At 37.8% G+C, this 13,135-nt stretch overlaps 1 protein-coding gene across 1 annotated transcript in view; it reads left to right on the forward strand.

Moving 5' to 3' along the window:
• Tsp2A (tetraspanin 2A) overlaps positions 1-13,135 on the forward strand; it is a 179,910-nt gene that overhangs the window by 126,376 nt on the left and 40,399 nt on the right. Inside the window, exon 3 of the mRNA XM_065224307.1 lies at positions 12,764-12,940. Within this exon, the coding sequence (XP_065080379.1) occupies positions 12,764-12,940 (177 nt within the window). The remainder of the gene's footprint in view (positions 1-12,763; positions 12,941-13,135) is intronic.

Consider the following 13,135-nt stretch of genomic DNA (forward strand, 5'->3'; position numbering starts at 1 on the left):
CTTTATCAATATTGCTCGATTCATAGCGTAATTGATAAGCTCATCCAGGTTCATAACACTCGCAAGACCCTTATCTCGGATGTTTTCATCAAAAGCTCCTACTTTTATTTGCTGCAACAGCTCTTTCTCCTCACGATCCCGGAAGTCACAACGCGCTGCTTGTGTACGCAATGTCAGAATGTAACAGTTGAATGATTCTCCGGCTTTCTGTTTGAACGATATGAATACTTCCAGCTCGACCCTCTCATTTCGTTTTCCTACAAAAAAAACGCATTCAGACGCTTTATGGCGTTGTCGTTGTTCCGGAACTTCCTGCGGAGCGAGCGCTACTTTCACCGGACCTGGATGAATTTCCCCAACCACCGGCGTCAGATTATAAAATATTCGCTGTAGAAGTTTCTCATGCTGCGATTTGACATTCTTCAGTTCCAGAATGAGCTCACACGCTCTGTGTCATTCTTCCCACTCCTGTCGCAAATGTCGGAAGCATCCACCGAATCATTGAAGCAGTCCAAGTGAAAGTGCTTTTCAGAATCCATCTGTGAAGTAAATAGTAAGTTTTTCATTCTTTCATTCCTGCCAAAAAACGTCAATATATATATACATATATTTTTTTAAATACAAAATGTATAAATCTCAATTTTTGTCATATCACTTTTCATCGATAATTATCGAAGAATCAGAAGAAGAAAAAAATCGAAAACATTAAACCTGACACCTTTTTATTTTCTGCTATAAAAATTATCCTTTGCTATGCACTAACACCCGTTCGTCCGTATGTATTATCCTCTGGACGATGCTGTATATAACTGTTGATATAACGGCGCCGGTGCTGTAGTGGTAAGCGTGATTACCTCTCACTCCAGCAGGCCTGGGTTCAATACCAGTCGGCGCCGCCGGGATGTTCTGAGGCATAACATCTCTGGCAACGCCTTCCTTCGGAATGGAAGTAAAGCCGTTGGTCCCCGGTTCATGAGTTGATGGGTCGATAGGTTTCCAGGTGTGGGAGCTGCCTTCCTGGCACGTCGGTAGCATTGGTGCTCAGCACGGCAAACAAGATCGACGGAAAAAAACAAACCAAAGGATGCTGTATATATTTCTGCCGTAGTTCATCGAAGTCCTGCCATTTCAATTCTTGGAAATCAGGGAAATCCGGATGAAGTTCAGGGAACTCCCTGCTGAAGTTTACGGAAGCCTGTCGAAGGTCGGGCCTACTGAAGTTCAGGGAAGTCCTGTCAAAGTTTAGGGAAGTTCTGCCATTTCAATGCTTGTATGTTGGTTTATTTTCACATTGATGGATCCCAGATGGCGAGTGATTTTCAAAATTTTGGATTTAAAATGGTACGTCTTTGATAGAATGTTCGCCTTTTCTAAATATAATACTGTTGTATGCTCATAATAACTCCACTATTGCAATTGGAAATTTCAATTCCAAAATGATGAATGATTTTCAAAATTTTGAATAAACGATGGTGGGTCTTCGGGAAAATAGTCGATCTTCCAATATTGACATAACAATTACAATTTCAAGATAGAGGATGAATTTCAAAATGGTGGATTCAAAATGACGGTTTATTTAAATAATGGTGGATCCAAGAAGGCGGATGAATTTCAAAACAGTGTTTTCAAGATGTCGGGTCTTTCATAGAAAAGTCGATCATCCTATGTGTAATATTGTAGCATAGTTTTGATAATTCCACTATTCAAATGAAATGTTCGATCTTTCTATATACCATACTGTTGTATTAAAGTTTGGATAATTGTACTATTGAAATAGCATATTTCAATTCCGAAATGATGTGAATGATGTTAAAAATGATGGATTAAATCATGCCAAGAAAATTCGAAGTGTGTTGTTTATCTTCCTTTTGAATGTACTAACCTGTAATAATTTCATATTTGAAGATCTCTGATGGGTTATTTCTAATGAAAATCAAGAATAATTGCACGTCCACACCTCACCAAGTCAATTATTTTTAAAAATACCAAGATATATCAGAACACCTTCATCAAAAAGGCTGAACTTTTCGCAGAATATCCTCAAATACTTGTGAAACAATTTGTGAAAATTGAGGATCAAATTGGTTTAAAAATGTCTCCTTTAGCAATGGAAAAGGTGGGTGATTTCTAAAATAGTGAAATTTTTATAACTGTCTACCGCGTATCCAACATGATTAAGAAATACTCTCAATTTAGCATTATTTTTACTATTTATTTTCAAGCGCTTTCATCAAAGAGTTCTTGCCATAACGCAGATGACATTGCCGAATAATTATTGCATTCATTTTCAATTATCGATAATTTACGCAAAATATTTCGAATTGACATACCTACCAAAAGATATTTTACAATATTCATCAATTATTGTGAATGAAAAACGTCACGCGGGAGCTTGTTTATGCTCTCGGTGCTGATGATTTTGACGTAGGATTACGTCTTTCAGCAACATATTGGGGGTGCAATTTCAAAAAACCAAAATCGACCGCGTTACGAAAAGTGGTCAGGTTTTGACCACTTATAACTCTGTCAATAGCGGATGGACTTTAATTATAAACAAGCGAATCGAATTTTAATAGTTCCACGAATCTGATAAAATCAACATTTTCTCAATATTCAATAGGTCACTATTAAAAATTACCCAAATGTCCAACTTTTACAATGGTGATCCAAATTATCACCGATTGCCTGCAAAAAGTGCTTTCCCTAACAAGGAATTCTTATTCATTCACCGTGTGTGGTGGTGTCCGGTCGGTCGTCAGAAGCAGCTGCAGCAGCAGTGCTTTCGGCGCGTGGTGTTGAATATTGTTCTCCAGTACAACGAAAGGCTGCCCGCAAGCAGCAAGCTGCAGCCCACATGGGCATCCATAGAAGGAGGAAGAAGCCGCACCGCTACTGATCGGATTCAGTAGCTCTTCGTGAGTCGCTGTGGGCCATCTATGCCAAGCTCGTCACCCTCGTTCCAAACAACATACAGCTCACCAGCCTCATCCGTGTTGAACACCCTAATAGCTCAGCACTACTCAACCATCACGGCAAAACTATCTATTTCAGGAGCACCATAAATTTGTTACAGTATTTTCAGAACATTTATCAAGGTCATCAATCGGATGTCAGTTCCCATAAGTTTAAATCTAACATACCATGTATTTTTAAGGCAGCATTGGGGGTGCATTTTCAAAAACCAAAATCTGTCGCGGTGTGAAAGTGGTCTGATTAAAAATTTATCAATTTTCAAAAGTTCACTATTGAAAATTGCACGAATGTGCAACTGTTGCTGTGATAATTAAAATTATCTCTGATTTCACGCGAAAACCGCATTCCATAACACAGATTTCAAAATTGAATTCCATCCGGTCTCGCCGAATGGTGTTTATTCAATCACCACTTGTGGTGAGTGGTGGTGTCTGGTCGTCATCAGCAGGAGAAGCATCAGTGCACATGACCTTATAAATTAACCAGAAACACTTTGAGTTTGTCCACTCTGGAAATTTAAAAAATCTTTTTTTTTTACTTAAAAAATACTTTGGAATGTCTACTTTGACATAGACTTGACCGCAAGTCCCCAAGAGACATCGTTCCAAAGTTATAGGCCGATTAGGGGACTCGTGTCCAGACGCTTCAAGCGCACTCAGGTGAGCGCTCGGAGTACCCGCCCGTTACCGGCGATTATATCTAAACGATGTTTTCAAAATTGGCGGGCGCTCAGTGTTCACTCGGCTGTCGACATAAGCAGGCCACTCTCGATGTGTGCTTCGCGTTCGTCTGTTTTCTCGGCAGCAACCATTGTGTGGTCCTCCTCATTGTTCTTCATCAGCAGTTCTTTCGGTCGATGCGTCGTCGACTTTGGAAAGCAACCGTTTCGTGATGAGTGTGTGAGTGCTGACCACGTTTTGCATCCATTGCTGCAATGGACGCGCTCTGACCCTCGTTGGCGTACAACAATTTGCCATACAATGAAACTACTGGAAGCAGCTCCAGTTCTGATGGAGGAGGCTTTTTGGATAGCGGAAGATAAAGTGTTTATTGTGTTGTACCTTTTGACTATAGTTTTAAGATGTATTGTATAGTGACCAAGAATCCTCGGCTCTGTAAAGTTAATTCGGTTGAGCCTTATCAAATAAATTAATAAACAAAAAAAATTGGCGGGCGCTGTATTTTAGAAACGGCTCATTCGATTTAAACGGCGATTGAATTTTCGAGTTAAGTACTTTTTTTCTAGTCTTGTACGTAGCCGATTTTCAAAAGAATCAAAAATGGATTTTTGGTGCAACCTTTTCTCTCCAATTTTAGGATACAAAAACGGACTGATTTTTTTTTTCAAAACGTCGCCAAATTTTTATTTTTCAACCAAATTAATAACGGCTACGTACAAGACTGGGTCATCTATCAGAGAATAACCACAAAAAAAATCGTTGTTCCAGCTCCAGTGGTGTGACCTTCAGACGTCCCGCCCCGCGACGACTCAGACGGGAGGTCTCCTGGGGAACCTGGTGCAGCGGCTACAGGAGACATCCAATCGCGCAAAAAAAACTCAATTAAAGAGGACATTTAAATTGACAAAACCATGCATTCTTTTTTTTTATTGATCGTTATTCACCCTCAAAAAAATTCGTGATAATGACCTATTTTTCGTGCCGCCAAAGTGGGCAACCCCCTTAAGGTAGGGTTTTCTCCAGGACGCTAGAAAAAATCAAAAAATCTGCACGGCGAATGAGAACGACTCAAATTTGAGTTTAGTTCACTCATAATCGCCAAAAGTGCAGGAACTCAGCGATGAGTAAAATTTGTCTCATGGTTTCCTGTGGAAAACCTAAAAAATCTGCCGGAAAATGAGGAAATTGACGAAAATTTTATTCAGTCTCGGAGTAGTACCAATAGACTGAGTGAATCCAATCTTTACTTTTCTCAAATTCAGGAATTTTTGCTTGGAAAATCCAGGGAAAACATGAGGCAAATTAACTCATCGCTGAGTTCCTGCACTTTTGGCGATTATGAGTGAACTAAACTCAAATTTGAGTCGTTCTCATTCGCCGTGTGACGATTGGTAAATTTTAGCAAGAAAATCTTTTTGCTTTTTTTTTAATTAGGGTAAATGTCGGCTTCGGCATCCATTGACTGTTTTCGGCAACCAAAATTTAAACGATAATTTCACTATGTTTTCCCATCAACACACTTCCCTGAATGCATCCAAACGATTCTTAACTCTTTCCGCTTCAATCTGATTATATTTCTACGACCGAGCAATCCTATTATGCCAGATTTTTCTTCAAATGGGGTTTATTTCAAGATGCCGATAATAGAACAGCTGGTTAACACGCAGTTCAAATGGGAAGGTTGCCGAAGAAAAAGAGGCTGCCGACAATAGTCACACTCACCTGAGAAGTTTGGAGCGTTGTAAAAACGCTTTCAAACCGTTTTTGTAAATTCGGTCGATTGGAATGGATATAGAAGCAAGCAGCAGATGAATGTAAACAAACAGATACGTCATATATGTGCGTGACGCTGAAAAAATGCTAAAAGAAGTGCGGACGCTGCTTAGATTGACTAGAATACGTAAATTCCCCTATCTAATGAATAAACCAAAAATTTCGTGCGTTGTGTGCGCGAAAATGCGTAATTTTGCCATCATAAAACGAGGCGTTCCGGTGATGAGAAAAAGTGGTTTCCCTAACACAGTCGCCAAATATTGATACCGAGCACGTAATCCTATGTCAAATCTACGGTCGTGTCTTGGATTCAAACTATTACTTTTTCTTGCGTGAGATCTTGCGTCGAGAAGACAGTAATCTAATGCTTGGGGTTGCGTTACAAAAAAAAAATGGTTTGTAACAGGTATATTATCTTCATAGGAAATGTTCCTAACAATATTTTGAACTATCTACAGAAGTCAAACATGACTTTTCATACTTAAAACATGTGTAATTGATGAGCAAAGTTAGTGACTACTATGATTGTGGTCCTTAAATTGAACATAGAATATATTTTACAGAAAATTTAAACAATAAATCAATCTTGTAAAAATAGCTAGGTAAAGTAATTAAAGTTCAATATTTTGAACGAAAAAGTTTTTTTTTTCGATTTAGCGTTGCGTTATTTTGTAAAAAAAAATCGATTAAGTGAGTCATTCTTAACCGACCCACTTTCACTTTAAGCGGTCCACTCCTCTGTCCGATGCGAAAATGAGCGGAGGCAAAACAGCTAGTTGTTTCATGACTTGACAGGTTCAAGCAGAACGATGCGCTACCAAGTGGTACTCGGTTGTGATGACTGGGCTAGGGAAATTATCTCTTTTTATTTGTACAGTTGTGTTCGATAAAATAGCAGTGCATGCCAATTTTCATACAAAATGATCAACTTTGACGTGATGTAACTTTGTTAACTTATGATCAATTGAGCTGAAAGGTTCGCCAAAGAACTACAAACATGTTCAATTTTACGATAGCAAAATATTAAATTTTTGTAAGCACCTGCCGGAAAGTGAGAACCAGGTCAAATTTTTCAAGATAATAGCAGTACTAATAATTTTCATTTCAGCTTAATTTTGAGATTTTAAATTTTACATTTCTCAAAATTCTAACAATCCCCACCCAATTACCCAGGCAACACCATTTGTTTCTCAGCTAGTAACAACAACCTTAGTGTGACTAATAGACGGTCTAAATTGGGGACAACGCACCGCATATAAAACTTCATTGTACCTTAAAAAGCGCAGAAGGTGGAGTCTCTTTGCAACTTATGTTTGTGGCATAAGGTGTTGCAAATAAGATGCATGTAACGTGATATTTGAATGACACAAGTTGTAAATGAGGTTTTAACTGACTTAACAGCAATGTTTCCCTGAAATATTTAAAACAGTACTGTGATGTTTTCGAATACATGTAAATGACATTCAAGTAAACCACATAAATGTATTGGATATTTTTGTGAGGTGATGCGGAAAAAGCATACTGATGTTTTTATTCAGACTGCAAAATCAGAGATGACAATCGTAGAAAAATTCATTGAATAAAAGTATTATATTAATTACTTTAAAATATTGATAACTAGTCTTTTTTTCAAACGCATCTGGTTTTAAAGTGAAATTACACATTTTGCTTCGATTAAATATATACGCCTTCAAAAACTTATAAATTGATGCCACAAATTTGCAGCTTGAAAATATGTCGAAATAAAAATTGATCTGTAAAATAAAATATTTATATTCAAACTATTGGAAAACATCAGAGCTGTAATAAGTATTTAATGTTTTTATGTTAATAGGGTGTGAACATGAATAAATTGCAAAATAAGTTTATTATGATTATTTCTGGTGGATTACATATGGCTGCCAGTCTTACCTACAGCATTCTAATTGTGTACATTGCGGGTCAACATGTTCAGTACAACCATATTTATTTGTATGTGCGGTTGTGTTTGCGAATGTGATTAATTTTTGGTTTCATTCTAACCGAATTAAATAAGCATGATGATGAGTTCTTAAAACTCAAAGTCATGTTTAATAAAAGCAATATCAATGATATGGTCAGTGGTCACTCTACATAATGTACCCAGGGACTTTTTCATCTCTGTAAGGCAACGCAGCGCTCTGTTGTGAGCCGATCACCCACAAGATATTTTGACAAGCTGGTAGATGCCACACCCCGTCACATCAGTGGGCAACTAAAACACACTTACCAGACCCCTATATCATGAAGTGCCCGCAAACCTAAATTCTAATAAGCATAGTTAATTTAAAATAAATACTTTACAAGTAACAATCAGTCAAGGCCTATTAAGTGGTCAGCTTTTTTAAACCAAATAAGCGTTTTTTTATGCAAAGAAAGATGCAAGAAGTATTTTATGCATATAGAGAAGAAGTATTTTATGCATTTATATAAACTTAAACATATTTTTTAAATAAAATAAATGGTATTAATTTTTATCAATTTCAAAAATCAAATAATCAATAAGGAAATAAATAAATGAAATAAAAACAAATTAAAATTGCCGCAAACCCCCACTGTCTGATGCTGAAAAATGATAAAACTTTCATAATTTCGTCATTTTTTAACAGAATATTTCTATCTATCCATTGCAATAGAACCGCAAACGTCTCAATTTTTGATGAGCATTGCAGTATTTAAAAAAAATCTTTTGATTCTGAAAATATTATGAACTGAAATAGTGTAAATTTTTGATTTTGGGGGTTTGAAAATCAAACGAAAGTTTACCGGTTCGATTTTATTTTTTTTCAGTGCGTTTTGATTTTTCTAATAGGAAACCATCCACAAATTATTTAAGGGTTTTTGAATGATCATTAAATCCCCCTCCCGTCCTTGTAAGACTTTGTAAAATTTGCTGTTTGCAGCCCTTCCCCCGAAAGTCTTTCTAAGATTTTAAATGTTCAGAAGATCGTTAGATATCGATTTGGGTAAATTTTTACATGCATTTGCATATTTAATTTATTTGGAAGTGTTTTGGCATTAAATCGCTTAAGATAAAATTAGGATTTACACCTACTAAATTTTATGAATGAAAATGTCAACCCTCCTCTCCCCCCATTCCATTACTAAATTTGTGGATGATCCCAAATGTTGGAAAAGATATAAATAATCCAAGAAATTCTTTTTTTTCCAAAGATTTCATAGAAAATTAGCATGTAACAATACGCTTTCCATCATGTCGAAGAAAGTTGGGCTCCCAACAAAACCGAAAGGTTGATTTTCTGCGGCTTTGAGTCCATCTTTGTGCCATGATGTCTGAAAAAAAAATATAGTTACCCACCAATATTCTCTAAAAAAAAAATTAAAAACTTGAGCGGTTACAGATTCCAAAACGGTTGTTGGAGATCAGATGTGGGACTCGTATGACTCCCGGAAACAAGAAACAAAAATTCAACTCCAAATAAATATACCAGCTAGCTGCTGAGTATCATCAATTTCTGGTCAATACATAAATCCTTGCTTTTTTAACCCTTGGTCGATCATAATATTACTATCAAATAATTAGTAAATGGGATCGATATTTCAACGCTTACAGTTCATACTTCAAACCCTAAGGTTTTCAACTCCCAGTTTATTGAACGAGAATTAAAGCGATTTCAATACGTCGATTACGAAAACCGTTAGACTTTTTTTCATAATCATCTAGTCATCATTCACTGATCTTTTAAAAAATAGCTTATATAAAGCAAAGATTTCTATCGAAATTTTGACAAAATACAAATCAAAGCCTTCACTTGAACAGCATTACACCATAAGAAAATAGAGTCAACCAAAATGGAGAACTTAATATATTTAGTTCTTTAATATCCTGCACCGATCACAAATCAAAACGCCCTCTCATAACCATTAACAAGTGTAAAATTCTGAATTGATTTATTTTTTTAATCTTTGGAATATTTGTGAACATTTTCCATTATAGCTACATAATTTCGGCCGGTAGTGTACGGTTCGTCCAGATATAATCCAGCTCACTGAACTGTTGCAAACATGTTAAATAGTACGTTACAATAATGTAGCTATTTTTCAAGACATCATGAAAAGTTTACAACAAGTATTTTTTACGTTGCAGATGAGTGGATATTAAAATTAATTATTCATATTGAACTGCAACAACACCGCAACGATTTGTCAACATAACTGCACCATTACGTATTATCGATGGTATCCATGTTCCAGTTATGTGGAAATTAAGTAGCAAATGCGTAGTTTGAACAATCATAGAATTTGTTGAGTATGTGCGTGCTTTAAACGTCACTTGTCAGTAGCAATGTGATATCGAGTGGTAGCGGCATCGGTGCAGCTCCTCCGCCAGCAGTCATCAGGTTTCGGCATTATAAGCCGCTATTTGGTGCTGTTTCCAGTTCGCCAGCAGTTTTGGCAAATACGAGCTCCGTCTCTAACGGATCTTCAACGGCCACATCTCCGTTCGGCGGTATCAATATATTTGCTGCCCCCAACAACCAATCTATCGTCACCTCAGGCTTCTCACCGTTCTATTTAGCCCTTTGGAACACCCGCTTGGTTGAGAGACTACGGCCACGCCAGCCGCTGTTGGCATCGTCTTTAGTCACCATCGTCCCCCGCCACCCGTAATCCTATCGTCCTCGTCGTGGTTTCCATTTCTTATGCAGATGTTAGCACATGCATTACGATTTCTCCGCTTTTGCCAATGTTGTCCAAAAATATTTTACAACATCAAAGTGACAAGACATATTTGAGCCATGGTAGATACTAGATGGTTACAACAAACCTTTACAGTGACAACTTGATTCAGTTGGTTGCAAAACGAAGTTTGAAAACTTATAGATTCATACGCATAATTGGAACAAGATTGCAAATAGGTTCTTCAACACATCTTGGTTCGTCAACTTTTTAGTAACATTTCGAAACAGTTGCTCAATAGGTACAATTAACATATAGTTCACACTCTGTTGCACCAAAGTTTTAAGAAACATAATGTTTTATAGAACTCCCACAAGTTAGATTTGTTGCTCAAGTGTTTCATACAATATCACGTAGCATATAACTTCATACCAATTTGAGTGTAACATGTTTGCTCTTCCCATTTGAGGCATTATTTGACAGGTCATCTAAGCAGTACATTGAAACAATTGAGTTTCATTATTGTGACCTAAAGTAAATGAAGCAACAAAGTTGAAACTTTGTCGTATCAAGATGTATTCCCTGTACCATTTAAGGGATTTCTGGGTAACTTAAAAAGAAAAATAAAAGAATTGAGATGTTTTCTGTGTTGCTTGGGTAACAAACGAACATAATAGTTTAAAATGTTTAAAATAAAAAACTGTTTTTATTTTGAAAAAAATTACGTTGTGAGCACTTTCCGGCAGGTGTTTCCAATTATTTTATATTTTGAAATTGTAAAATAGAACATATTTGCAGTCCTTTGGCGAACGTTTCAGCTCAATTGATTAAAAGTCAACAAAGTTACATCATGTCAAAGTTGATCATTTTGTATGAAAATCGACAAGCGCTGCTATTTTATCAAACACAGCTATACATTTTTCAAAAACTTTTTATGGAAAATTGGAAAAGCATTTATTTCAGCAGATTCGTAAAATTATTTCCTATCGATTGGTATATTAGGATTGTAATTTGATCTATCAGTGGCAAAGTAAGAATTGTTTAAAACCTAACACCTTTTCGTGATGGTCACAATTTTCGATTTACCCCCTGTAACTTTCAGTAAGATGTAGTCTACGTCAAAAAGTCCCATTGTGCAATGCACGTAAACATAATTCAGCGTGGAAACAAGAATCACTATGAACTCATCCACAGTCACTTAAAAGTCAAATTTTCTCGGTTCAGCGGTCACCGACTGGATTCGAAGTAAAGATAAAAGGACCGAAATAAGGACAGCACGCACAAGCTGCTGCTCGTTTCTGATGTCGAATGCATGTGAGCGATTTTTACCAGGCCTGATTAGACATCCATGATGTAGCCGCCATGTACCTACTCAATACTGTGCAAACCTTGGCAAACGAATAGTTGATGGACGACAACTTTTCAACTATTTCTACATCAGCCTTCCCGTGATTGGCACCGGTAGTGAATTCAATTAACTTGGTGAATAAATATTTTCACTTTCAATCATTCCAAATACTGCTACTCTGCTCCTGCTACTGGGCAGCGAGTTTCGACGAAAGCACCACCACCACCACCACCATCATCACCACCTTCGTCATCGGTCGCAGCAAACTCACTTACCTTCACCGGAGCGTTTCATTCCACCTAAAAGCCCTCTCTCCGGAGACGTTGATGGGGGTAAAATTACAGAAAACATAAATAAAAGTTATTTACATTATTAAAATTTCCTTTCAATAGCTTGTCGTAAGAGCTAAGTATCAGGCACTCACCGTAGATTGTGTGCTAGCGCAGGAATTGTGGGGTTCGGGGAAAAGAGGTAGGCAGCTTAACCCAGTTCCCCGCACTCGCCTTGGCTGTTTGCTCCTGGCATAAAGCTTACTGTGTAATTTCCAGCCAAGTGCGCTATCGATGGCTTCTGATCGGGCACCTATTTCCATTGAAAAAGGAGGATGGCGATGATGATGATGATGATGATGATGATGATTATTATTATGATGAAAATTGTGAATAACGAACGATAACCATCGCCCTCTCACCCACTGCAGACCGCTCGCACTATGTTCCCACTTGAAATTTAGCCCGACGGAATAAAAATTTCCTCTGCACATTTCCATCAGCGAACGAACAAGCGAGCAATACCTTTTGAATGAGGTCCTTGACTGCACTTTTCCCCGGCGTGTGCGCGAGCTAACTCTGCCATACACACACCCACAGTCATAGTAAATATTACTCCCTTTTCGAGAGCGTTTTTCATTTATAGCCCCAGTTGATAAACCGAGCCCCACCCCCCCTCCACCAGCGCCACTTGACTTGCAACCTCCGGATCGAGGGAAACGATGCGATTTCCGTTCGATTCTCCGATATTGAAAGGCCAAATTGAATTTCTGGGCTGGCTCAAAAGAGTGCAGCTAGCCTTTTGTGGTCTGACTCCGGGGCAGGAACGAGTTTGCCCTTTAGACAGGTGAATTGAATTAGTTTTCCAGAATAATGATTCGATGAATACTTTATATGGATGATGGAGAGAGAGAGAGAGAGCCAAAAATGCTGAAAGGCTTGTGCGGTCGTCCTTCAAAGAAGAGGTGCACTTTGATGAGATATTGAATTGGGCAGGAGGAGTGCTCTTATTACGAAAATTGAAATGGATTTTTATTTTCTTTTTCTCATTTTTTTTTCAGTTTATTGGAACGCAGATTTTCCTCTTCGTGGCCACCATCGTCGGATCGGCCATCATCCTGGACTTTTCCACCATGGACTCGAGCATCCAGCCGCTGATCCGGCAGACCATGCTGCGCTTCATCATGACATCGGAGCATCCCCACTCGTCGGCCGCCCTGAAGCTGATCCAAGAAAGCGTAAGTTGGATTCTTTTATTCAGTAAGCAGTGAAAATTGGCAACAAAGTTCAATACTTATCTAAGGATCAAAATGTGAGATAGAAAAAGAACGCTTCGTTGACTAATTTTTTCAAGCCAACCCGTTCGAGTTGCATGTTCTTTTCGACGAAAACCTCTCAACCGGATCCAGTGGAGCATTTTCCGAACGATATAG

Source organism: Ochlerotatus camptorhynchus, unplaced genomic scaffold, assembly GCF_037179485.1.
Source record: "Ochlerotatus camptorhynchus isolate MF236.1 unplaced genomic scaffold, CSIRO-AGI_Acam_v1.1 ptg000209l, whole genome shotgun sequence".
Taxonomy (NCBI): Eukaryota; Metazoa; Arthropoda; class Insecta; order Diptera; family Culicidae; genus Ochlerotatus; species Ochlerotatus camptorhynchus.